Here is a 26389-nt window from a genome sequence, read left to right as displayed (position 1 = left end):
TCTCTGCTATAGAGCTTACCTGCTTCTAAAACCGCACATGTGTAGTGGTTGGATGATGGATGAATGGGCCCACTATATTTAGAGGAGTTCCAGCCTGTAAAAACAATAAATGTCAGCAGCTACAAATACTTTACTATAGGTATCCCGCAATGTCAGCATCCTAAGCTAATCTGCCCATCAGCTCTGGGTGCAGACACCGACATCTTCACTAAGGGCAACAGGAAATGAAGCCTTAAAGTGGAGTTCCACCCAAAAGTGGAACATTCGCTTATATGCTTCCCCCCCCCCCCCCTTCCGTGCCACGTTTTGGCACCTTTCAGGGGGGAATGAGTACCTGTTTTTGACAGGTATCCCTCCCCACTTTCCCTCGGAAGTTCAGCTCCCCTTCTTCTAACTCTGCTGCTGGGCCATTCAGAAAGCGCAGTGCAATTTGTGCATGTGCAGTAGGGGAACCAGCTGTGAAGTCGAAAGGCTTCACTGCCGGGTTCTCTTACCCTGAATGGCGGTGGCGGCACCCGAGAGCCGATGGGAAAATTGGCTTTGGGTGCTGACATCGCAGGAACCTTGGACAGGTAGGCTCTAATATTTAAAAGTCAGCAGCTACAGATTTTTTGTAGCTGCTGATCTTTTATTTTTTTCCTGGGGGGCGAAACTCTTTAACTACTTCCTGCCCGCGCTATAGCCGAAAGATAGCTACAGCGCGGGCTCTAATTTCCGGGAGGCCGTCTTTAAATGGCCTCCCAGTGACAGGCACTCCCGCGAGCGCGCATCGGGGAAAATCTGTGTCGGCCGTGTCCCTTGGACACAGCCAATCACAGATCGTGGTGAATGGCCGATCACCATTTACCACGTGATCGGACTGTGCAATGAGAGATGATCTCATATGTAAACATATGAGATCATCTCATCGCCAGCTCTCTTCCTCACACAGAGACTGCAGTGTGAGGAAGAGGAGAGCCGATCACCGGTAAGGGGACACAGAGGAATGTAATCAGGGCACTGATCACCAGTGCCCTGATTACACAAGAGGGGGAAAAAAATGCCATAACTGCCCACAGTGCCTGCCATCAGTGCCCCCCATCAGTGCCCACAGTCAGTGCCCATAGTGCTGCCATTCAGTGCCCATCAGTGCCTGCTCATCTAGGCACTGATGGGCACTGACTAGCAGCACTATGGGCACTGAGTGTGGGCACTGATGATGCTGTCCATCAGTGCCCATCAGTGCCACCCGTCAGTGCCCATCAGTGCCACCCATCAGTGCCCATCAGTGCCGCCTCTCAGTGCCCAGCAGTGCCACCTATCAGTGCTCATCAGTGCGGCTTATTAGTACCTCCTCATCAGTGCCACTTCATCAGTGCCCATAAGTGCCACCTCATCAGTGCCCATCAATGCAGCCTATCAGTGCCCATCAGTGCCGCCTCATCAGCGCACATCAGTGAAGGAGAAAAATGTATTTATTTTCAAAATTTTCTCACAGAAAATAAGAAAAACTTTTTTTTTTTTCAAAATTATCTGTCTTTTTTCTTTTTTTTTTGTAAGAAATAAAAAAGCCAGAGGTGATTAAATACCACCAAAAGAAAGCTCTATTTGTGTGAAAAAAATGATAAAAATGTCATATGAGTATAGTTTAGCATGACCGCGCAATTGTCATTCAAAGTGTGAGAGCGCTGAAAGCTGAAAATTGGCCTTGGCAGGAAGGGGGTATAAGTGCCCTGTAGGCAAGTGGTTAAAGAGGTTGTGAACCCGATTTTTTTTTTTTTAATTTTTATTTTTTTTTTCACCCTGAAAGAGAAACACATAATGAGCTAGTATGCATTGCATACTAGCTCATTATGAAATACTTACCTTAGAACGAGCCCCCACCATGCCGCCCGCTTACCTCTATGACGGGCGACATGGTCAGTCACCCGTCTTCCAGGATCGCGGCATCCGGCCATCTGATTGGCCGGATCCGCGGCGACGTCACTCCCGCGCACACGCTCAGGAGCTGACGGTCACGGCACGGGGCTCTGAAGGAATGGCACCAGCGGCCGATCCTTCAGAGCGCATGCGCCAGTGACGTCACTGGCTGCATGTAAGGTAAATATCTCCTAAACAGTGCAGGTTTAGGAGATATTTACAGTACCTATAGGTAAGCCTTATTATAGGCTTACCTATAGGTACAACTTGCAGAGGAGGGTTTACTTCCTCTTTAAGGGCTTCACAGGCAGTTTTCTACTGCGCATGCGCAAGTTTTACTGCGCTTTTCTGAATGGTCTTAATTGTCTTAGGGAGCTGTGTGTTCCCCAGAAGGGAGGAGGGGCCGAACATTTAGGAGATTGCTGTACAACATTTGCGGCAATTTTACCTGGAAGTGGGAATGGGTACCTTTTTTTTTTTTTTTTTGACAAGTACCCCAAAAAGGTGCTTTTCCTTTTTGGTGGAGCTCTGCTTTAAAGTAGAACTATAGATACATTTTTATTTCTCATTTTGGATTGTGTATCACCTCTGAGATTATTTTTATTTTTTTGCCATCTGCTCCCCATTGCAGAGATTCCCCCTTACTTCCTGTCCCATAGCCAAACAGGAAGTGAGATGAAATCCCTGCAAGTTTAAAGCAGTTTTAAAGCCTCAAGGTTTTCCACGTAAAGCAGAGTTCTACCCAAAAGTGGAACTTCCGCTCATCTTCTTCCTCCTCCCTCCAGTGCCATATTTTACACCTTTCAGGGGGGAGGGGGGAACGGGTACCTGTTTTTGACAGATATCCTTCCCCTCTTCTGGGAGACGGCGCCGCGGTTCTGTCCCTCGGAAGTTCAGCCCCTTCCTCCTTCCCCCGCTGCCGAGCCAGTAAAAATGCGCAGCGTACTTTGCGCATGCGCAATAGGGAACGGGCTGTGAAGCCGAAAAGGCTTCACTGCCAGTTTCCCTTAGAAGGAATGGCAGCAGTAGCTGATCCGAAACTCGACTGGGGTGTTGACATTGCAGGCTCCCTGGACAGGTAAGGGTCTATATATTAAAAGTCAGCAGCTACAGTATTTGTAGCTGCTGACTTTTAATTTTTTTCCCCAGCTGGAACACTGCTTTAAATGCATTCTGCGCATTAAGGTGAAAAGCCTTCTGTGCTGCAGCGCCTCCCAAACCCCTCCCCCTTCTTTTTACCTGAGCCAGATCTGATCAAGCGATGTGCAGCGGCTCCAGCCTTGGTCTCTCTCCTCATTGGACAAATTGATATCAGCAGGAGCCCTTTGCTCCTGCTGCTTTCATTCAAAAGCTGTGACACGGGAGCAGGGTTTCAATGGACGAAGCAGCGGGACTCTGGAGAGAGCACACACAGGTGCCCCCAAGAAAGTGTTTTTCTGTGGGGGCACACGATGAAGAGGAGGGGCCTGGAGCGCTGGCGGGGGACCCCAGAAGAAGAGGATTGGAGCTGTTCTGCGCAAATCGATTGCACAAAGCAGGTAAGTAAAGGCATGTTTGTTATTTTTATGTAAAAAAAAAAAGGGTTTACAACCCCTTGACTAGTGTCCCCATTGGAAGATTTCCCCTCTATTACTTTTTTGGGGACAACCCAAGAATTGGGATTTTCTTTCAATGATAATGTAAACAGGACAAGAAGAGGCTGAATCTCCCTACCGGGGTCATAGAATCAATAAAACCTGCCAGATGTTCTTATCCCTCGCCTCTCTATCCAAAACTAAAAGAAAAGTTTTGCGTTTAGTTATACTTTAAGAGGAGCTCCAGGCTCCCCCAAAAAGTAAGTCAGCAGCTACAAATACTTTAGTGGCTGACTTTCAATATTAGGGCACTTACCTGTCCAGCCATCCAGCAGTGTCCTCACCCAAGCCAATTCTTCAATCGGGTGCAGGAGCCTCCATCCTGACCAAGGGAAACCGTTAGTAAAGCCCTGCTGTTTCACAGCTGCTTTCCTGCTACGCATGCGGGAAAGCTTGCTGCAGTTTGTGAATGGGCCACAGTCTTCTGGGACCTGTGGACAAAGGAAGGGCGGGGCAAACTTCTGGCTCAGTTTGCAGCAGCATTTAGGTATGGGATGCTGGCGCCTCCATCGTGACTAAGGGAAACCGACATTTAAGCCTTGCGACTTCACAACCGGTTTCCTACTGCACATGCACGAAGTGTGCTGTGCTTTGTGAATAGGCCACAGTCTTCTGGGACCTGTGAAGTATCTCAGAAGGCGGAGGGGGGAGGCAGAAAACTGAGCCGGAAGTGGGAGCAGGTACCTGCCTTTACAAATTCTTTACCATCAGCATCTTATAATTGCATGCTGCTGGTAAATGAGAAGTATGGGCTTGTAAAAAAACAAACATTTACAATCGCCTAGATGTATACAATATTGATCCAATGCTGCATCTTTCCCATGCTGGCTCAGGGACTACTGATTGCTTGGTCTTCAGCATTCTTTGAGCAGAGAGCTGGTGACTGTCAGTCCCCCCCCCCCCCCCATTGGAGCGGTGGGCTGTGGAGGGGGTGGGAGTGGCTGGCTCAGGTTGCAGAGAGGCTGAGCCAGCTGCTGGTCTAGGCATCTGGGCAGATCCTGACCATATAGTCGGGATCTTTTCCAAGCATGGACCCACCTCTGTGACGTCAGCCGACAGCGGGATTTAGCCCGGTGTCGTCTGAAAACAGGTCACAGGAGAGCATAATGAACTGCACTCCTGTGAACCATCACTTTGGCTATAATTTTCAATTAATGTTAAATTTACCATACACATTACAATCTGATTTAGATCTACCATCAATTATGTAGTGCAAGGGCCAGCCTGAATGCATATGAATTGAGTGGAGTGTCTAGGGGTGTCCTCATGTGACATAGTTTTAGTAGACCGAGAGGAGATTGTGCATTCTGATTGTATACTGTATGGCTAGGTTGAGATTACTGCACATAGAATCGCTCATGTTCCCGATCCACAGAGAAACACGCTGCTCTTTTTAAGATAAAGGGCTGGGGACTTCTTTCCCTGTGTTTCTCGCGGGTAGGGAGCCTATTGAAATGATGGAGCACACAGCCGCACAGACATGAATTGTAGGTTAATGCAGAGCTACACTGCATCTGAGCACCACAAACTAAAAACAACCCAATGTGTGTAAAATAGAATTGTGCATTGCACGTGGCTGCGGGGTACTTGCAAGGTGACCCCAGTCACTACGCCTGCCGAGAGTGACTGGGTATAATTCCTGCTATGGCCGTAAAGCACAGCATCATGACTGCAGCATGTGTACTCCCCTGACTGCTGTCTCTGCAACTAAAGAGGAAGCAGTGGTGGGCAGTAAAAATGTCTCTACCACAGAAGTTTTACTACCCTTTAACTGCAAGCGTGAATGAGCCCTAAGTCACCCATCCTCAGCCGGAGTGGAAAGGGGTTCCTTGAGCTATGGCTAAATGACCTCCCATTTGATGGTGCCTACATAGTTCCAGGGCCCAGGCCACTTGGCAGAGCTAGCTGCATGACTGCAGGGATGTCATTGTGGCCACCCCTGTGTGGCCTTTTATTCCAACTTACAACCACCAATGTTTTCCCAATGACTCTCTTTCAAGGGTTCCTCTGAGATAAAATGTAGTTGGGTTGATATGTGCAGTTTTTTTTTTTTAACACATACCACAATTTGAGAACTTAGATCACCCCCAGTTAACCCCTACGCCCCCTGTCTAAACACACACTGTATACAGTATATAGCATTTCTCTTACGTCCTCCGACAGTCGCCGCCTCTTCATATTCGTCACATATGGGGTATTAGACTTTGCTCCGAAGGAGTAGCTAGGCAACAGAATATGTTAACAATAAAGCTTTAACATATCCCACCCTCAAGGGGTGGTCCCCTCAGTCAATACCCTCCTACTTCCTGCAACCATATCTCAGTTTTAATGTCTAGCTTGTCAGGAGTGGCTGGCTCTCTCTGTGCTGGGACTTTCTGTCCCAGACTCTTTCTTCTTTTTAATATTTTGTTTGAGTTTTTCTCTCTACCTTTATTTAGCTGTTATTTTGTCAGCGTTAGTTAGTTCTTCGGACGAAGAGGATCATGCGGACTGGGTCTCGGGCTGATCCCCCTGGTCGCAGGTCGTGGGTCAGTGGCTTCCCAGTCTGCCATCGAGCGTTCAGCCAGGTAACGCTCCTGGCACAGTGAACGACCCATCCCTGTTCGGTGCAGGGATGATTGGTGAGGTGGCTACCTCACTGGACGCTGTGCGGTTTCTTAACCCCCATTTTGTGCGTCTTGAATTGCGACTCTCCCTGCCTCATGTGCAGCGGCTTGTTCGCCTGTGCGGGTCCCCCACGCCATGTGAGGTAAGTGTATCTGTGTGGGGACCTGTCTGTCTGGGGGGGTGTCAGTCTGGGACTGTGTAACCTGCCTCTATTCACACTGCTTGTCTCCCTATCTCTCGGCTGCATGCTGTGGGCTGCAAGGGGGGGGGGGCTGTATGACACTGTGTGTGTCAGACTGGTCAGTGTGAGAAGCTGTGTGCTGTGGGGCATGTTTTTTTGGCATGTTTGGGCACTGTACGGCGATCGCTGCGGCGATCTGACATGTATTCTGATATTGGAATGTAATGTGTGTTTTAATGCACTGTGGAGCGGCGGTTTCGGCGCCAAACGACGCCATTTTGCCTACACCCGCTCCGGCCGCATGGTTTACATGCATGGCGGCCATTTTCTTGTAGCCTCCATAGGCTTACATAGAAGCGCCCTGGCAGCATCACTTCCTCTTTCCTGGAACACCGATCGAGGCAGCAGCAGCGGCGGCGAGGGTCTCCTCAGGTTTTATCCTTCTGTTCTTGCTATCCATTGCCTGTGTTCAGTTTGCATATTCCCTGTGGGGGTCTCATTGTGCTTGAGTGTGGTGCGGTGGGCTGCGCTTGCCGCGCTTGCTTAAAAGGGGCAGTTAACCCTTGGTTGTCTGGCATTACAGGGGCAATGGATTCTCAGGAGGGCAAATTTCCTACAGTATTGGTGGAAAGCCAGGGGACCGCTGTTTCCCCCCCAGGGGGGGATTTAGCCACTTGTGGCTGGCCTTGCTGCTCAGGTGCAAATGCTGGTGGCTGCTCAATCTACTAAAAGGCCCAGAGTTGCTCTTTCCTCTGATTCTGAGGGTGAAGGTGATGGGGCTGTTCTGGCAGGGGCCTCCTTATCGGGGTCCCGCTCCTCTCTTGATCTAGTGGGGTCTGAGGTGGAGGCTGAAGTTGAGGGGGTTGATAATTCTCCCCCTGGCTCGCCTGAAGAGCTTGCAATCATGGATGAGTTGATTGCTTCCATTAAGCAAACGCTGCGTTTGCAGGACGAAGTGTGTCCCCCCGCTGCCTTGGCGGCTTATGGGACGCAGAGGAAACGCAGGACGCCGCAGGTTTTTCCCTGCAATGCTGATTTTCAGCGCGCTGTTAAGGATCAATGGCGCGATCTGCGCAAGCCTTTTGCGGTACCGAGTAAATTCAAGCTGCGTTATCCTTTTTCGCCTGCCACTGATGAAAGGTGGTGTGTGCCTCCACCAGTGGATCATGCAATTGCGGTTTTGAACAAAGCCACTGCGATTCCTGCAGAGGGTTCCCCTGTTTTCCGTGATGCCACGGATAGGAGATTGGAGTCTCTTGCCCGTCATACTTATTCTGTTACGGGTTCTATGCTTAAGGCTCTGTTTGCTTCTCTCATGGCGGCCCAGGCGATCGCAAGTTGGACGCAGATGCTTAGGCGCGTCCTAGTGGCCGACTCGGCCTCGCCGGCGACCCTGGATATGGTGGATCAGATCCACCAGGGTGTCATGTATCTGTGTGATGCGGACCTGGACCTGATTCCGTTGGCTGCACGTGTGCACAGCGTGGCGGTGTTGTCTCGCCGCCTGGTCTGGTTGAAATGTTGGTCGGTGGACCAATCTTCAGGTAAGACCTTAGCCAATCTGCCTTATGATGGGTCTCGCCTTTTTGGGGAGTCCTTGGATGTGTTGATTAAGGGGATCACCGGGGGTAAGAGCACTCTCTTGCCCCATTTCCCCAAGGCTAAGGGGGCTTCTGGGAAGAAGCATGCTAATTTTCGACCCCCTCAGGGGTCCTTTCGTGCCTTTCGGCCGCACTACAAGGGCAAACCGTTCAAAGGTCAAGGCTCTCAGAAGAAGCCCTGGTCTGGTAAACAGAAGTCCGGCCAATCCGGACCTGCAGCCCATAACAGTTCGGCCTGAAGGGGCGCCCTCACCCAGTTTTGGGGTGGGGGGACGCTTGCTCGGTTTTCTTCAGCCCTGGTTGGCCCGTGTGCGGGACAGATGGGTTCTGGAAATCGTTCGATCTGGTTACAAGATCGAGTTTCTCTCTCGGCCGGAGAGCAGATTTTTTCCCTCAAATCTTCAACTGTCTCCAGAGCGCTTGCGGGACCTGCACCTGGCGGTGCGGGACCTGAGGGCTCAGGGAGTGGTGGTTCCGGTGCCTCATCGGGACAGGTTTCGGGGGTTTTATTCCAATCTGTTCACCGTGCCCAGAAAGGAGGGCAAGGTTCGTCCGATTCTGGACTTGAAGGCTCTGAACCGCTCTGTGCGGGTTCGCAAGTTCCGCATGGAATCCCTGCGGTCGGTGGTGGCTGCCCTGGCTCCGGGGGAATTCATGGCCTCCATCGATTTGAAGGATGCGTACCTTCACATCCCCATATTCGAGGGTCATCAGAGGTACCTTCGATTTGCCATTGCGGAGGATCACTACCAGTTCGTGGCGTTGCCCTTTGGTCTCGCCTCGGCTCCGCGGGTCTTCACCAAGGTGCTTGCACCGGTTCTGGCATTATTGAGGGCCCAGGGCGTTTCTGTCCTGGGGTATCTGGACGACATTCTGGTTCGGTCTGCGACCAGCCAGGGTCTGGAGGAGGACCTGTCTGTCACGATGCAAACTCTACAGGAGTTTGGTTGGACGATAAATTTTCCAAAGTCTACACTGAGTCCGTCGGTTCGTCTCCCCTATCTGGGACTGATACTGGACTCGGTGCAGGCGAAGGTCTTCCTGCCGGAAGACAAACTCAGGACTCTCCGGGAGGAAGTCAGGTCCCTCAGGGACGTTCCGAACTCGTCTCTGCGGACGTGTATGAGATGTCTGGGATTGATGGTCTCGGCCTTCGAGGCGATTCCTTTCGCACAGTTTCACACGCGGGGTCTCCAAGCGGAGATCCTGTCCAGGTGGGACGGGCGACCTCAATCTCTGGATCTTCAGATCTCGTTGAGTCTTCGCACCAGGGAAAACCTTCTGTGGTGGCTCCAGTCCCCGTTGGTGTCCGGGGGCAAGTCGTTTCGTCCGATCTCGTGGACGGTAATCACCACGGATGCCAGCCTGTCGGGCTGGGGTGGAGTTCTGGGCGTTCTGTCCGCTCAGGGGACTTGGTCGGAGGGGGAGTCTTCCCTTCCGATCAACATTCTGGAATTGCATGCGATAAGTCTCTGTCTTCATCGCTGGACGGACCGGCTGCAGGGTTGCCCGGTTCGGGTGCAGACGGACAATGCCACGGCGGTGGCCTACATCAACCACCAAGGGGGCACCAAGAGTGCCCGAGCGGCTCGAGAAGTGGCCGACATTCTGTCTTGGGCCGAGACTCATGTCCCGGCGATAACGGCGGTTCACATTCCGGGAGTGGAGAACTGGCAGGCGGACTATCTGAGTCGCCAGACCCTGGATCAGGGGGAATGGTCTCTCCATCCGGCTGTCTTCCAGACGTTGTGCGCGAAGTGGGGTCTTCCAGATGTGGACCTGTTCGCGTCTCGCCTCAACAACAAGGTGAAGAGGTTCGTGGCAAGGACGCTCGACCCTCGGGCAGACGCGTCGGACGCGTTAGTGGCCCCGTGGCATCAGTACAGGCTGATGTACGCGTTTCCACCGATTCAGTTGCTGTTCAGGTTCCTTCGCAGGTTACACTCGGAACGCAGCACGGTGATTCTTGTGGCACCGGACTGGCCTCGCCGGTCCTGGTACGCAGACCTCGTGAATCTGGCGGTCGACGCCCCGTGGCGTCTGCCTCTTCGAGACGATCTACTGTCTCAAGGACCGATATACCATCCTGCTTTACAGTCGCTGGCTTTGACGGCCTGGCTGTTGAGACCGAGGTCCTGAAGGAGAGGGGTCTCTCTCCGGAGGTCGTCCATACCTTAATCAATGCGAGGAAATCTTCCTCGGGGAAGGTTTATTACCGTACTTGGAAGGCCTATTTTGCCTGGTGTGAGTCCAGGGGGTTTTCACCCCGCACGTACTCGGTGTCCCGTGTGCTGTCTTTCCTTCAAACGGGTGTTGATCAGCGTTTGGCGCTGGCTACGATAAAGGGTCAGGTGTCTGCTCTGGCCGTTCTGTTTCAACGTCCCGTGGCTTCCAACCCATTGGTTGGCACCTTTATTCAGGGTGTGCGGCATCTGGTTCCCCCGAGGCGGGATCCTCTGCCCCCTTGGGACTTGAATCTCGTTCTGTCTGTGTTACAACGTGCTCCTTTTGAACAGATCAGGGAGATCTCGTTGTCTATGTTGTCCAAAAAGGTCGCCTTTTTGGGGGCGATCACTTCGGCTCGCAGAGTGTCGGAGCTGGCGGCTTTGTCCTGCAAGTCTCCGTACCTGGTTATTCATTTGGATAAGGTGGTCTTGCGACCTAATCCTTCTTTTCTTCCGAAACGAGTTTCGGACTTCCATCTTAATGAGGATATTGTCTTGCCTTCGTTGTGCACGAAGCCTAAACATCCGAAGGAGGTGAGATTGCACTCTCTGGATGTTGTTCGGGCGATAAGGGTTTACCTTAAGTCGACTGAGTCTTTTCGAAAGACGGACTCCTTGTTTGTTCTTCCAGAGGGTCCTCGGAAGGGCATGGCGGCTTCGGCCTCTACCATCGCCAAATGGATCAGGCAGACCATTGAACAGGCCTATGCCTTGCAGGGGAAGGTTCCCCCTGTGCCTGTGAGGGCGCACTCGACTAGATCTCTGAGTACGTCTTGGGCCTGTCGTCATGGGGCTTCTGTAGCCCAGGTGTGTAAGGCGGCGACTTGGTCGACCGTGCACACTTTCACAAAATTCTACAAAGTAGATGTTCAGGCATCGGCGGATGCTTCCTTTGGCCGCAAGGTTCTTAGTGCGGCTGTTCCCTAGGGTCCCTTGTTGGGGACTCCTGGCTGTTGGGATAAGTTTTGTATCCCCTGGTTTTTTGTCTTTTCCTGGGTTGTTGCTCCTGTTGAGCACTTGTTTTTTGCTGTTGCCCAGCTGGTTCCTTCCTTTGGTAAGGTTCCTTCTTTGATGCGGAGACTGCGTTGCCTTTCGGCGCGAATGCGTTTCCCACCCCTCATGTTTGCACTGCTTTGGGACGTCCCCATATGTGACGAATATGAAGAGGCGGCGACTGTCGGAGGACGTAAGAGAAAACGGAATTTTTGTAAAATCTTACCTGTAAAATTCCTTTCTCTGAGTCCTCCGGCAGTCGCCGCCCCCGCCCCTCTTTTGGGGTTTGATTGTGTACTCTACTGCTATTCCACTAAAACTGAGATATGGTTGCAGGAAGTAGGAGGGTATTGACTGAGGGGACCACCCCTTGAGGGTGGGATATGTTAAAGCTTTATTGTTAACATATTCTGTTGCCTAGCTACTCCTTCGGAGCAAAGTCTAATACCCCATATGTGACGAATATGAAGAGGCGGCGACTGTCGGAGGACTCAGAGAAAGGAATTTTACAGGTAAGATTTTACAAAAATTCAGTTTTTCCTATGTACCTGTATTAGTGTGACTTGTGATCAGGTTTAGCTCTTGCGGCCACTCCTTTTAGGGTTAGGATACCCGCCACCCCCCCATAAAGATTTAACCCCCTGATCACCCCCAGTTAACCCCTTACCCCCTGTCACATTGCACACTATACACAGGTAATATAGTGTTTTTCTGTAAATCTGTGATAGCGTGATTGTGACTTCAGTTAGCGCTAGCGAGTACTTTCTGTCCCAAGTAGGTTTAGAGTCTTGCCAGCCCCCCCCACACCCCCAATAAAGATAAACCCCCAGTTAACCCCTTCATTGCCCTGTCACAGTGTCAATTTTATAGTGTACAGTTTTTTTTCTGAACACTATTATTAGTGTCACAGGTGACATTAGTTAGCGTTAGTCTAGGACAGCGCAGATCCCTGGCGCATGCGGTTATATTGGTCCACTAGCCCAATTCACCATATGTGTGTGTACTCTACGTACATGTCCAGGGCGAGATACAAGCAAATTCTTGCGGTTTATGCATTTCAGCAACAATGAAATCTGTCGTCCATGGCTAGACCCTGAATATGACCGGCTCCACAAAATTTGGCCCTTCGTAAACCACTTCAATCAGCGGTTTGTAGCCTTATTTACCCCCAACAAGTTGTCTGCGTTGATGAGTCCCTGATTACCTTTTCTGGCCGCCTTGCTATGAAACAGTATCTTCCCAGCAAGCGTGCCAGATACGGGGTCAAGCTGTATAAGCTGCGTGACAGGGCCACAGGCTATACAGTTAGTTTCTGGGTTTACGAGGGAAAAGATAGGACTGTGGAGCCCCCCAACTGCCCAGACTACATAGGGAACAGCAGCAAGATAGTTTGGGACTTGGTGTCACCCTTATTCGGAAAGGGGTACCATTTGTACGTGGACAATTTTTATTTAAGCGTGCCACTATTTAGTCACCTGCTCGAATTACAAATTGGCGCATGTGGCACCGTGCGACCTAATCGTTGGGGCTTCCCCCAACGGCTTGCAAATTCCCGTTTTAGTCGGGGGGAGAGAGCCTGCGTGAAAATGGACAAATTGCTTGCAGTGAAGTGGAGGGATACACGGAATGTTTTTTCGTTCTGTCCTCCCTTCACGCAGACACTACGGTCCAAATTCCTACGGCAACTGGTGTTATGGAGAAACCCCTCTGTGTCCACGACTATAACCTTAATATGGGATGGGTGGGTTTGGCCCCGTACTTAGTTGCCCATAAAGCCAGACGCTGGTACAAAAAAGTGTCTGTTTATTCCAATTGGTTATGCTGAATGCCTTTGTGCTATACAATGCGTCAGGACGAACTGGATCCTTCCGAGAATTCCAGGAAGAGATCATCGGAGCCTACCTGTATCCAGGAGGTGTTCCTGCCCAACTTCCCCTTCCAGATGCAGTGAGCTGGCTGCATGAGAGGCACTTTCCACAAGTCCTCCCGAGTACCCCTACCCAAAGATACCCCCAAAGACGATGTCGTGTCTGTAGCAGACGTGGATTTAGGCGTGACACCCGCTATTATTGTCCCACCTGTCCTGACCAACCTGGTCTCTGCATCGGGGAATGTTTCCGTCGCTATTATACACTAGTAGAGTATTAGTGTAGGGTACAGCATGACATAGTGTAGGGCACACTAACACAGGGTCTCGAAAGATGTTCGATGGCTCTGACATTTCGAGAGACCCTAACCTGGAAAGTTGCAGTTCACAAAAAAAAAGTGTAAAAAGAAAATTACAAAAAGTTACAAAAAAAAATTACAAAAAAATAGAAAGTTACAAAAGTTACAAAGAAATTATAAAATAAAAAGGCCAAAAACAGTTGTCTTTTGAGTTATTTTTCGGTTCTTCTACTCTTCCTACTGTACTTTTACTGTACTTTGTTTTTCATTCTATTGTTAACCAGTTTGCTTTGCATTTACACTCATCGGCTGCCACACCGATTTTATATATTCTGACACAAACAGCGTTTGCGCTCAGCATATATGGATACCTCTGATGGCAGTTCTGTGGTAGGTGATTTCACCACTGCAGTTAAAATACCATTAGGTTTACATGGAATTTTGTCATGAATACCCACCATTAAGAAGTGGGTTTGGATGTTTGGGCACTTAATGGTGGGTATTCTGCACAATTTTCTTGTAGAGATTTCTGTTAGGTTCTCTTTTTTTTCGTTCAGCCCACAGGCTGCATGAAAAAAAAAACCCTACAATATATGCCAAACAAGGACCAGCAATGTACTGGTACGTTGCTGGACTTTGAGTGGTTATACCAGGATGATGCCTGCAGATTTAGGCATCATCTTGGTATCGTTTTTTACAGCCAGCGGTCGGCTTGCATGTAAAAGCAATCCTAGCGGATGATTGGCCACTAGACTGCTTTTACAAGCAGTGGGAAGGGACTAATCCCCCCGCCGCCTTCCGTGGTTTTTCTCTGGCTCTCCTGTCCCACCGGTTAACCCGAGAGTGCAGACGGTGGTTCAATTATCAAACCATAAAGTTGAGTGGAGACGAGAATGGCTCCAATCATCTCTATGGCCTAAGATACCGGAAGCTACAAGCATTTCATGACTTCTGTTTCGCCAGAAATAAACAGCGCTATTGGGAAAGCATTTTATCACACCAATTTTTGTGTGGTCAGATGCGTTAAGGTCAGAGGAGAGATCTAGAGTCTAAAAGACCCCAATTTTTTTAAAAAAAGAGTACCTGTCACTACAGATTGCTATCATAGGGATTCTAGATTGTAAGCTCTAACGAGCAGGGCCCTCTTGTTCCTCCTGTTTTGAATTGTATTGCAACTGTATTGTCTTCCCTCACATTGTAAAGCGCTGCGCAAACTGTTGGCGCTATATAAATCCTGTATAATAATAATAAAAATATTTAAATTCACTGCGATAACAAAAGTGATTTAAAAAAAAAAAAAAAATTAAAGGAAAGGTGTCAAAATAACATAAAAAAGCAAAATAAAAAAAATCAAGCCCCTCTGTCCCCCCGTGCTTGCACGCAAAGGTGCACGCAAGCGTTAGTCTAGTGTCATATGTAAACCGCAATTGCAGCATGCATGTGAGGTATCGCCGCGAACGCCAGGTCGAGGGCAGTAATTCTTGCAGTAGACCGCCTCTGTAAGTCTAAAGTGGTGCTTTGCACCTTGCTCCTGCACTCAGAACCTGGTTCTCAAACAACCTCTGTTACGGGACTCTCACTTGGCATCCCCAAATGGCTAGACCTTGCTGCCCTCTATGACCGGGGTGGCCTAGGCTCTGAGTAAGAGGTACCGCCTCGAAACGCGTCAGCCGATTTCCTCGACTTAGACAGTGGACTCCAACATTATGGACGTTGTCAGTCGGATTTGATATGCTTGTTTACATCACTTGTTTGTGAGTAGACATTTTTTAACAATTTATTAATAAAAGCCTACTGAGGATAATGCGCTAGGCTGGTGCGCCCTCTTATTTTGTGTTTGTTTACAGTCTAAAGTGGTAACCTGTAAAGACTTTTAAAGGCTTTTAAAAATGTACGTAGTTTGTTGCCGCTGCACAGGCGTGCGCAATTTTTAAAGCATGTCATGTTTGGTATCTATGTACTCGGCATAAGATCATATTTTAAATTTTACCAAACAATTTGGAATTCTATAGTGTATTTGTGCATTAAATTTGAAAAAAAAGCATTTTTTTTTTGCAGAAATTGCATTTGGAAAATCTGTGCCCAAATACAGTGTGACAAAAAAATTTGCAACAGCCACCATTTTGTTCTGTAGGGCCTCTGCTTTAAAAAAATATATAATGTTTAGGGGTTCAAAGTAATTTTCTAGTAAAAAAAAAAATTTTTTTTCTTTTCTTGTAAGCAAAAAGTCACAGAAAAGGCTTGGTTTTCAAGTGGTTAGTAGAGTGGGTGATGTGTGGCTAAGATTGAGCATAAAATGCCAGGACAGTTCAAACACCCCCCAAATGACCCCTTTTTGAAAAGTTGACACCCAAAGCTATTTGCTGAGAGGCATATTGAGTCCATGGAGTATTTTATATTCTGCCCTAAGTTTCAGGAAGGTGACAATTTTTTTTTTTTTTTTTTTACACAAAGTTGTCACTAAATGATATATTGTTAATGCATGCCATAGGTATATGTGAAATTACACCCCAAAATACATTCTGCTGCTTCTCCTGAGTACAGGGATACCACATGTGTGAGACTTTTTGGGAGCCTTGCTGTGTACGGGACCCCGAAAGACAATCACCACCTTCAGGTTTTCTAATGGCGTTTCACCTCCGCACTACCTGTCAGTCTCAGAGGCCCTGAAATTTCAAGATAGGACAAAACCCCACCAAATGACCCCATTTTGCAAAGTAGACACTTCAAGCTATTTGCTGAGAGGCATGGTGAGTCCATGGAATATTTTATATTTTGCCACAAGTTTCAGGAAAATTATTATTTTTTTTTGTTTTTTTTACACAGTTGTCACTAAATGATATATTGCTCACACATGCCATGGGTATATGTGAAATGACACCCCAAAATACATTCTGCTGCTTCTCCTTAATACAGGGATACCCCATGTGTGAGACTTTTTGGCAGTCTAGCCGCGTACAGGACCCTGAAAACCAATCACCACCACCATCTGCAAAACACTCAACATGCCTCTCAGCAAATAGCTTGGAGTGTCTACTTTGCAAAATGGGGTCATTTGGGGGGGTTTTGTGCTTTCTTGGCATTTCATGGCCTTCAAAACTGTGATAGATAGTAAGGAGTGAAATCAACAATTTATGCCCTTGGAAAGCCTGAAGGTGGTGATTGGTTTTCAGGGTCCTGTATGCGGCTAGACTGCAAAAAAGTCTCACACATGGGGTATCCCCATACTCAAGAGAAGCAGCAGAATGTATTTTGGGGTGTCATTTCACATATACCCATGGCATGTGTGAGCAATATATCATTTAGTGACAACTTTGTGTAAAAAAAAAAAAACAAACAAAAAAATAATAATAATTTTCCCGGGATTTTTGGCAAAATATAAAATATTCCATGGACTCACCATGCCTCTCAGCAAATAGCTTGGAGTTTCTACTTTGCAAAATGGGGTCATTTGTGCTATCTTGAAATTCCAGGGCCTCTGAAACACTGACAGGTATTGCGGAGGTGAAATGCACAATTTACGCCATTAGAAAACCTGAAGGTGGTGATTGGTTTTCGGGGTCCTGTACACAGCTAGGCTCCCAAAAAGTCTCACACATGTGGTATCCCTGTACTCAGGAGAAGCAGCAGAATGTATGTAGGGGTGTAATTCCACATATACCGATGGCATGTGTGAGCAATCGTCCTAATTATGTATGTATTCGCTTTATTTACCTTGCAATTTCAGATGGATTGCATAAAAAAATACGACTTTATTTTTGTTTTAAGGTCATAAATATAATGATGTAAAGTTCTACTCTAGTGCCTGTGTTTTAAATTGGCATTTTTTTCCCCTTTTCTTTTAGGAGGGCGCATGTCCACCAGCCGTTGTCCTTCAGACCCGAAGTGCACAGTTGACCTGGGAGCCCAGTACATTACTGTCACCCCGGACTATGCTCAGAGGCACAAACTGTGAGACTTTTTATATTTGTGTAAAATATGCTACATGTATAACTTAATCAGCTCTGTAAAATTCAACCCTTTTATTTACTAAGGCAGATTTATTCATAAACATAAACATATTCATAACATAAATCTGACGATTGAGCTAGCATATGTAGATCATAGTTTCAAGGCACGGTTTTTAAAAACCAAACCTAGCTGCTGAATTTATAAGGCATCGCAAAGTGTCTTTCCCATTTAAATGCCATCTTTTTAAACAAACCTGTTAGTCATTTTAAAGTGCATGTACGGACATGGAGTATTTGTCATAGTGGAGGTTATTTACTAAAGCTGGAGAGCCAAAAATGAGGCTCACTTCTGCATAGAAACCAATCAGCTTCTAACCTCCGCTTGTTCAATTAAGTGAGCCTGAAAATAGGGTTTTCAGCGTTGTGCCGAAAATGGCTGCTGAAAGCGCCCGCTATTTTACAGAGATTTTGCCATGCTTATGGTGTGTTATTCATAGATCATATGACTCAAAATAATGCATCCAAAATGTATCACGGGTGCTTTTTTGATGCATTCTTGCTGTGTTTTGAATGCATTTCAATGGGGAAGTGTATTTTTTGGTCGGTTTTTTTACTGACCAAAAATGCAGCAAGCAGGATTTTAAACACTGCGTTGAAAGGTGCTGATAATGGCCAACATTCATTTAAATTCAGGATATTATTTAAAAAGTTGAATATAATAAAATTATTTTTAAAAAAATGTATATATATTTTTAAGTTTAAATAGTTAGGTTGGACCAAGCTGGTCCAAAGGAATGGTTACCTTCACTGAGACATGCAGAGGCTGTGTATCCTCAGCTCCATACAGTATACACAGCTGTGCTCCAACAGTGGGATGGGAGCTTCCCATTCCTGGTACAAAATTGAGTCAGGGTGAGCTGCACTCAGCCTTACGCAGAGCTTTGTATCCTATGAATTAATACAAAGCTTCTTCTGATTAATACAAAGCTTCTTCTGATTCGTTGAGTTGAAGATCGTAACATCATCTGCCTGCCTCTCCGACTCAGCCAATCAGAGGATTAATATTAATAGTAGAATACAAAGCTCCCTGTAAATGGACTTCCATATTTCCCTCTGGTTCTATCAGTAGGTGTGTGTACAAGTGTGTGAACGAAGGGGTGGTGCTAGCAGCTGCTAGGCCAGCTTTGACAACATTGTCATGTTTTAATCCAGTTGTAGTGGTGGTAGTGTATTTTACATTTGATTGTTTATTGGTTAAATAAAGCTGTGCATTTTTCTATAATACCGCTAGTGTCCTCCTATAAGATACTCTTGTGGATCTATAATCCTCTTCTTTATATATTCCGTGTAAATGGCTGGCTGGGCAGTGCTTAGCCCAACTCGATTTTGTTCCAGGAACATGATGGGATGGCAAATTCCGACCCCACTGCCTGAGCACAGTGCTGTACTTTTTATGTAGCCGAGACTACATACAGTTTACACAGTGCAGCTGTCTGGTAATAAAGGTAATAGTTTGTTTGGACCAGGTTGGTCCAAACAAGCTATTTAGACTTCAGTACAAGCTGAAGATCAGCTTTAAGGCTCTGTTCACATACTGGCGTATCGGATTGCGGGCAGAAATGCCACGATGCTGCCCGCGATCCTGAATCTTTGCAAAACGCAGGACGCCCGTGCTATTCCCGTGACTTGAAATGAGCAAGCAAAAAAATGAAGTTGCCCCTCCCGTTGATGCCGCCATTGCGGTTTTTCCTGAGTTCTGCCTTCCAATCGTGGAGCCCAGGAGCAATGTGACTGGCGGCAACTGACATTGTTCCTCTCTCTCTCTCTCTCTCTCTCTCTCTCTCTCTCTCTCTCTCTGTGTGACCCGAGGAAAACGGGAAGCGACAAGTACTGGGGAAGTGGCAGAACTTCCGGTTCTGCCTTTGTTTACCTGGCCGTTAGTGGCCAGGAAAGCAGCCGATCAGACCGATATGTGGAGGTACGAGGAGAGATTTGGGGTCTAACAGATGAGAGATCTCTCCATAAAGAGGACCTGTCACGATCCATCCTGTCTCAAGGAATGATGTGCATCCCTTGTGATTATCAATAAAGGTAATCTAAAAAAGAAGTGTAGTATAAAAAAAAAAAAGTAAAACAAGCCCCCCCCCCCCCCTGTGCTTACGTGCAAATGCGAACACATATGTTACTCCTGCATGTATATGTTGATCGAACCACACGTGAGGTATTGTCGCGGTTGTCCGAAAGAGAACAATAATTCTAGCTGGTAACCTGTGTTTAAAGCGTCGCTTATGGAGAATTTTAAGCACCATAGTTTGCCGCCATTCCACGGCCAGACGCAATTTAAAGCATGACATGTAAAGTTTCTATTTACTCGGCATAACATTAATTTTCATATTTTACAAAAAAAAATAGGTATTATATTGGGTTTGTGTGCAATGAAATGTATTAAAGTTTAAAAAAAAATAAATGGCGTTTGAAAAAAGGCTGCGCAAATACTGTGTGACATAAAAAGTTGGAACACCCATCATTTTATGCTATAGGGCCTCTGCTAAGAAAAAAATATATAATGTTTGGGGGTTCTAGGTAATTTTCTAGCAAAGCAAAGTAGATTTTTGCATGTAGGAGTGAAGTGTCAGAATTGGTGCGAATGGCAAGTGGTTAAAAGCAGTAAGGACTGAAATTGTTGTATTGCTCACTTACATTTCTTTTAATCTTTCTAGGTTTCATGATGAGCTAGTGGCACAGGGAATCCTAAAACCATTAAATGCTGTAGTAGAAGGGATAGTGATGAAAGATGGATCCTATAACCTGGTGACTCCACATGGAGTGTCTTCTATTGTCAAACACTACCTCAGCCAGTCAGGTAATACTAAATTACAGCACGACAAAGGTTCACAATAATTAAAGCTGAAGTTTAAGTACCGCTAAATACACAATTGAAGTAGATCTCAACTGTTTTGGCAACAAAGGATTTGTATTTGTGTGTTACCATTTTATTTTACCCAGGCATTCATCCCAGACAGCAAGGATAGGTTGTTGACCTAATTTTTCTACACTGCAGTCAAAGTATTTTGATTTGATCCCCAAAATATCTGCAACTTTAATTATATTAGTTCCTAGTGATCCTATCATGAAGGTCCTTGTTCAGGTACTTCCTATTCTGACGGTGACGATGCTCTGTCCCTGTGTTAGTTTCTTCATAGCTAACATAAGCCATGGCCTAGGGTAGTGATGGTGACCTACAGCTGGCACGCAGAGCCCTCTCTGTGGCCACGCCAGCTATACTGGGAAGCTGCCTCTGCTGATGCCTGAGCTCTCTAATCCTCCCTCCCCCCCCCTGCACAGCGGCGGTGCTGTGACAAGGGGAGAAGAGAGCATAGTCTGTCAGTGTATTTCCCCCACTCTCCCCCCCCCCCTTTTCTGTCAAGCAGCGCTGGACAGGGACAGAGCATTGCTTGCAGAGATTTCCACCCACTATAATTCTTCCTGCCTCCCCATTGGCTGCAGCCAAGCACCAATGAGGAGGTTGACAAGTGCACCATGGGACATGTAGTCCTGGAAGAATATGGGTCTATTTTAATATCCAGCCATACTCCCCGCACGGCGAAGCTGCCGGAGTGAGAAGTGCAGCGGTGCTGTGACAAAGGGAGACGCGACCATGGACTGTCAGTGTATTTCCCCACTCTCCCCCTTCTGTCAAGCAGCGCTGGACAGGACTGAGCGGCACTTGCAGAGATAGCCGCCCACTCTGATTCCTTCTGCCTCCCCATTGGCTGCAGCCAAGCACCAGTGAGGAGGTTGACAAGTGCACCATGGGACATTTAGTCCCGGAAGACTATGGGTCCATTTTAATGTCCAGCCCATCATCACCCACCAGTGAGAGAGAGAGAGGAGTCATTGCTGCAAGAGAGCGAGACTAGAGCAGCACACTGAGCCAGGGGCAGAGAGGCTGCGAGGATACCGCCCCTGCAGTGCGTGTTGCGGGCCTTGCCACGGGCAACTGAGAGTGAGTGGACATCTGTTCGGAGGAAGTGTTGCTGTATCGCTGGGATTGGTGAGAGGCCCTTGCGGCTATTATCTGTGGCTGTTACTAATTGCAGTGTTGGCACTTTGAAAAAAAATAAGTTGGTTTTGTGTCGCAGTTTGGGCACTCGTGCTCAAAGTTTTGCCATGATCGGCCTAGGGCATCAGACAGCCTAAATTGTCTTTCAGCCACTCCACCCCTCCCCAAGCCTATGTCTATGACATCTGATCTAGCTAGTGTGATACTAACTCTAGCCGGTTGATTAGGGTAGGATCAGGGTGACCCCAAACATCAGCAGGAAGTATAAGCCCGGCACTAGGACCTACATTGTCATATTGTCAAGCAAGCTTCTAATAAAGGCTACAAGTGGCTGTTTCTACACATATACAGGCATGTTCCACTGTTGCCGTCATTAGGAAGCCCACCCTGAAAAATGCCATGCAGCCATTACTGGAGTCCATGTAGACAGGAGAAGTCTGCAGGACATCAGCAGTGCTGGAATTTTTAAAGCAATGAAATATAGATGAGAAAAAAAAAAAAAGGGGTAATTGTTTGATACAAGGTGCTTTACCAAAAAAATTATAAATCATTTAGGGTATACATCTACTTTAAAGCCTATGTAAAACCCTAACATTAAACTTCTCTTAAAGTGGAACTTTAGTCAGAAAATTAAGCCCCGCATGATCACTTCAGGCTGGCCCATTTTGCTGGTAAAGCTATGTACAACATCCAAGATAAGTGCCTATACTGTTTAAAATCTCATCCTTCTGTCCACATACTCAGTTGCTCTATTTTTTAGCACTGTGCTGAAAATCTGAGCCACTAGAGGCTGATCTGGTGGCAGCCTAAAAATTTACTGCTGCTTTGGGCTTCAACAAAATGGCAGCCTCTGGCAAGGATAAACAGGAGCAATGCTAGAGACAATTTACAGAACACACTCATTTATTAGGATTATTAATGTGGAAAGTATGTTCCCTGCTAAAGAACATTATTGTTAAGTTGCTATGAGTAAAGTTCAGTTTTTTTAAAAGACCTATAAATGAACCTCTGCTGCCACAGGGGAGATCCAGCTGTCAGTCCTCAGATCTTGCCAGATCCCATTATACAGAAGTACATACTGCAATATAAGTGGATATTTTATTAATTCTGAGAGCACAGTGTACAAGTAGCAGTATAAAAATACTGTGATGCATTTTGCACTTTAAGTGCTTACCAGTGTTAATTTCGTTGATGAAAATATTTTTGTCAGCTGCATGTTGTCAGTAATGAAAACTAAACAAAAATAAAATTACAATAAGGTCAATTGATGAAAATTATGCCGAAAATCATATGCAATTTTTGTCAACGAATGCAGATGTGAGGGAGGGACTTCACTTTCCTTGGAGCTCCACTTGTTAAAGCCCCAGTCTACTAAATCTATTGGCAAGCTGTATTGAGAGAGGCAGACTCCCATTAATGATTTCCCTTTCCTATGCAGTTCCACGCATTACACCCATTCACACAATCTCTTTGGCGCCCTCTGCTGGCCTTTTCTAAGTCTTCAAAACATTTCCATCCCCAGCCTATAATAACAGCACATTACAGTTTAAACCTGTATTGCACTACCATATTAGAATAAGTAGGGGGCATCTACTAAGCTGCTGATAGAAAAGAACATTAAGAAAAAGGCTTTTCTTCTTTTTTCTTAATAATTAAAGTTGGTAATATATAAGGTAATATGTGCATTACAGCCCATAGAGTTTACAGGGTTTTTTTTTTTTTGTTTTGTTTTTTATATTTGAAAGTTGCACTTCTGTTTGTCAAAAAGCAATGTTTTTGTTTGTGTTTGTTAAATATCATGGCTAAGCGCCGGTTCACACTGCGGCGACGCTACTTCGCTACCTCGGAGGTCGCGGTGCGAGCAGCGCGCCGTGACCTCAGAGCGGCCGCCACGGACTTCATAACATTGAAGTCTATGGCGGTCGCCTTCGGGTCGCCCCAAAGAAGCTCCGGACCCTTTTTCTAGGTCGGAGCGACTTGTGTCGCTCCTATTAGAACGGGTCCGCAGCTTTCCTATGGGAGGCGACCTGCGGCGACCTGTGAGGCAACCAGGTCGCCTCACAGGTCGCCCTAGTGTGAACCGGCACTAAATCTGTGTCTGTAGTGCATGCTCAGTGCCGGTTCACACTTATGCGATGCGGGAAGGCTGCGAATTCGCAGCCTGTTCCCGCATCGCAAACGCACCCCTGGCAGTTCACACTGCCATATGCGATACGCTGGGGGTGTCAATGAAATGTTAACGACACCCTCAGTTTGATCGCATATCGCAGTGCAATGTTACAGTTCGCACAGGATCGGATCGCACAAGTGTGAACCACAGTGCGATCCGATCCTGATGCAAAAAAGGGTCCTGTGCGTCTTTGCTGCGGGTGCAGTGCGAATTTAGCCATACAAAGTGGCTGAATTCGCATCCGCACAGCCGATCGCATGTAATGAAGGAGCAGTGCGCTCCGACATTACATGCGATCGCCGCAGCCGCACATATGTGAACCGGCACTTAAACTGCAATACCATAAATAACGCATTCTTTGATTTTTATTCCAGAAGTATATAACGAGTTTGGCAATTCTAGAGAAATGCTTAAATAAATAATGCATTACAATTTCACTAAGAACTTTTTCACACTTTGGTGCTACAAAAAGCGCCTGAAAAGCTAATGAAAACCTATTCCTATTAAAATCAATAAATGCTTTTACACTGGGGCGGTGCGCTGGCGGGGCGGTGCGCTGGCAGGGCGGTGAAAAAAAAACTCTGCAACCAGCATCATTGGAGCATGTTTGGAGCGCTAAAAAAACACCCATCTCCATTGAAATGAATGGTAAGCGCCTGAAAAGCACTTGGCATTTTATGGGCAGTTTGTAAGCGACTCAGTGTGAAAGGGCTCATTAGATTTTACTTGACTAAAACAATTCAGATGGCTAAAATACAACTAAAACTAAAATGGCATTTTAGTCAAAAGACTATAACTAAAACGAAATCAAACTTTGACACCAAAATGAACTCTGGTGCTTACTCGTAAGGTGTCTAACAGTAAAATCTTTCCAACAGAGCCCCAGCTAGCTGTTCCAGTCCACCATGGATCTTCAAATGTTGTCCAACGCTTTTATTGCAGAAAGCTCACATAACAAAAGAGCAAGTGCAATGTTTCAGAGCCACGCAGGACCCATTCGTCATGCCTAAAAAAGGAGACCTGTGTAGTTCTAAAACGTTGCACTTCTTCTTTTGTGATGAGAACCTTCTGCAATAAAAGCTTTGGACATTTGAAGATCTGTGGTGTGCTGCTGTAAATGTGCATTTATCTGTGATGTATCCAGTTGGTAGTCGCTGCAGCACCTGCTACTAACAAGCCCTGTTCCAGGAAAGTATAAAACTATAAAAAAAAAATTGATTTTGGCTGCACATATACTTTAATAATTTTGTATCGTATAATGTTTCTTTATCCTGTTCTATCTTGGACAGAATTACTTTAGTCATCCATTTCTACTTGTGTTTACCTGTGCCCCACACTTTCAAATTATGAACTGTCTCTGCAGACAGTGGGGAAATAACAATGCAATGCAAAGTCTGCATTAGAGGTTAAACTGATTAAGTCTTGTGTGTTTTTTTTTTTTTTTTAGTTAAAAATAACAAACATGTTATACTTGCCTGCTCTGTGAAGTGGTTTTGCACAGAGCAGACCAGATTCTACTCTTCTTGGGTCCCTCTTTGGTGCTCCTGGCCCCTCCCTCCTGTTGAGGGCCCCTACAGCAAGCAGCTTGCTATGGGGGCACCTGAGCCAAGCCATTCGGACAAAGCTGTGCCCGAACCTTTTTTCTACTCATTGGCTGACTAGCTTTGACCGCTATGAAACCTGAAACCCTCTGAGCTAAGCGCTTCTTGGATTTGCCCTGTACAGACAATTTTGGGGAAAGGATGTTCCTCTGGCTCCTCCCATTTTTCATTAGTTTTAATCCCGGACTAGGTGGAGAGGGAGAGTCTGGGAATCACTGAGTGAGAGGGGCATCTTTTGTGAGTACTTGCTTGCGGAGCTGTGCTGCCGCCATGAGCTTTCTTCATCTTTAGATTTTGAACATACTAGATGCAGTGGGGAAAATAATTATTTGATCTATTAATTGTTTATCATAGGTTTATTTTAAATAATATAGACAGAATATCAACTAAAAATCCTGAAAAAAACACATGCTACATAATGTTATAAATTGTGTTGAAGTTCAGTGAGTAAAATACAGTGCATCCTGAAAGTTTTTACAGCGCTTTACTTTTTAGGGCTCTTTCACACATGAAGTCCGTCGGACAGACTCCGTTTTTCTCAGCGGGGAATCGATCCGCCAATCCCCCGCTGAGCAGGAGGATGACAGCTTTTCTCCGTGCTGTGTGCGGAGACACAGCTGTCAGGTCTCCATGCATCTCATATGAGGGGATCGGATGGGAACAGACCGTCTGTCCGTTCTCATCCGATCTGCTGGACGGATGGAAAATACGATTTCCATCCGTCCAGATTTGACGGATCGGATGTCAGCGGACATGTCTCCGCTGACATCCATTGCCCCATAGAGCTGCATGGAGTGACCGTTCAGATCTGCCAAAAAAACTGACAGGTGGATCTGATCGGTCCGCCTGTGTGAAAGGGGCTTTACACATTTTGTTATGTTACAGCCTTATTCCAAAATTAATTAGGATGCAGCTGAGCTCAACTTTGAGTGTCATGGCAAAGGCTGTGAATACTTATGTACATGTGATATTTTTTTTTTTTCGTTTTTTATTTTTATCCAAATTTGCAAAGATTTCAAACTTCTTTCATGTTGTCATTATGGGATTATGTTTGTAGAATTTTGAGGAAAATATTGCATTTAATCCATTTTGGAATAAGGCTGTGACATAACAAAATGTGGAAAAAGTGAAGCGCTGTAAATGCTTTCTGGATGCATTTTAAGTATTTAAACCCCTATCAAACAATAATTCTGGCTCCCACAGACCAACTACAATATGTGCTCATGTTGTACACAGATTAGTCCTGTCAATTTAAGAAGCTGCTCCTAATGACAACTTATGTGTATAAAAGACACCTGT

The 26389-nt window shown here is 46.5% G+C and overlaps 1 protein-coding gene across 3 annotated transcripts in view; it reads left to right on the top strand.

Moving 5' to 3' along the window:
- RNLS (renalase, FAD dependent amine oxidase) overlaps positions 1-26389 on the top strand; it is a 261871-nt gene that overhangs the window by 463 nt on the left and 235019 nt on the right. For all 3 annotated transcript variants that reach the window (XM_082268172.1, XM_082268171.1, XM_082268170.1), the window contains exons 2-3: positions 17152-17257; positions 19977-20119. In XM_082268172.1, coding sequence (XP_082124298.1) covers positions 17152-17257; positions 19977-20119 — 249 coding nt within the window. The remainder of the gene's footprint in view (positions 1-17151; positions 17258-19976; positions 20120-26389) is intronic.

The sequence above is a fragment of the Pelophylax lessonae genome (assembly GCF_965119305.1).
Source record: "Pelophylax lessonae genome assembly, chromosome: 9".
Taxonomy (NCBI): Eukaryota; Metazoa; Chordata; class Amphibia; order Anura; family Ranidae; genus Pelophylax; species Pelophylax lessonae.
This window is presented reverse-complemented; position numbering and strand designations above follow the sequence as displayed.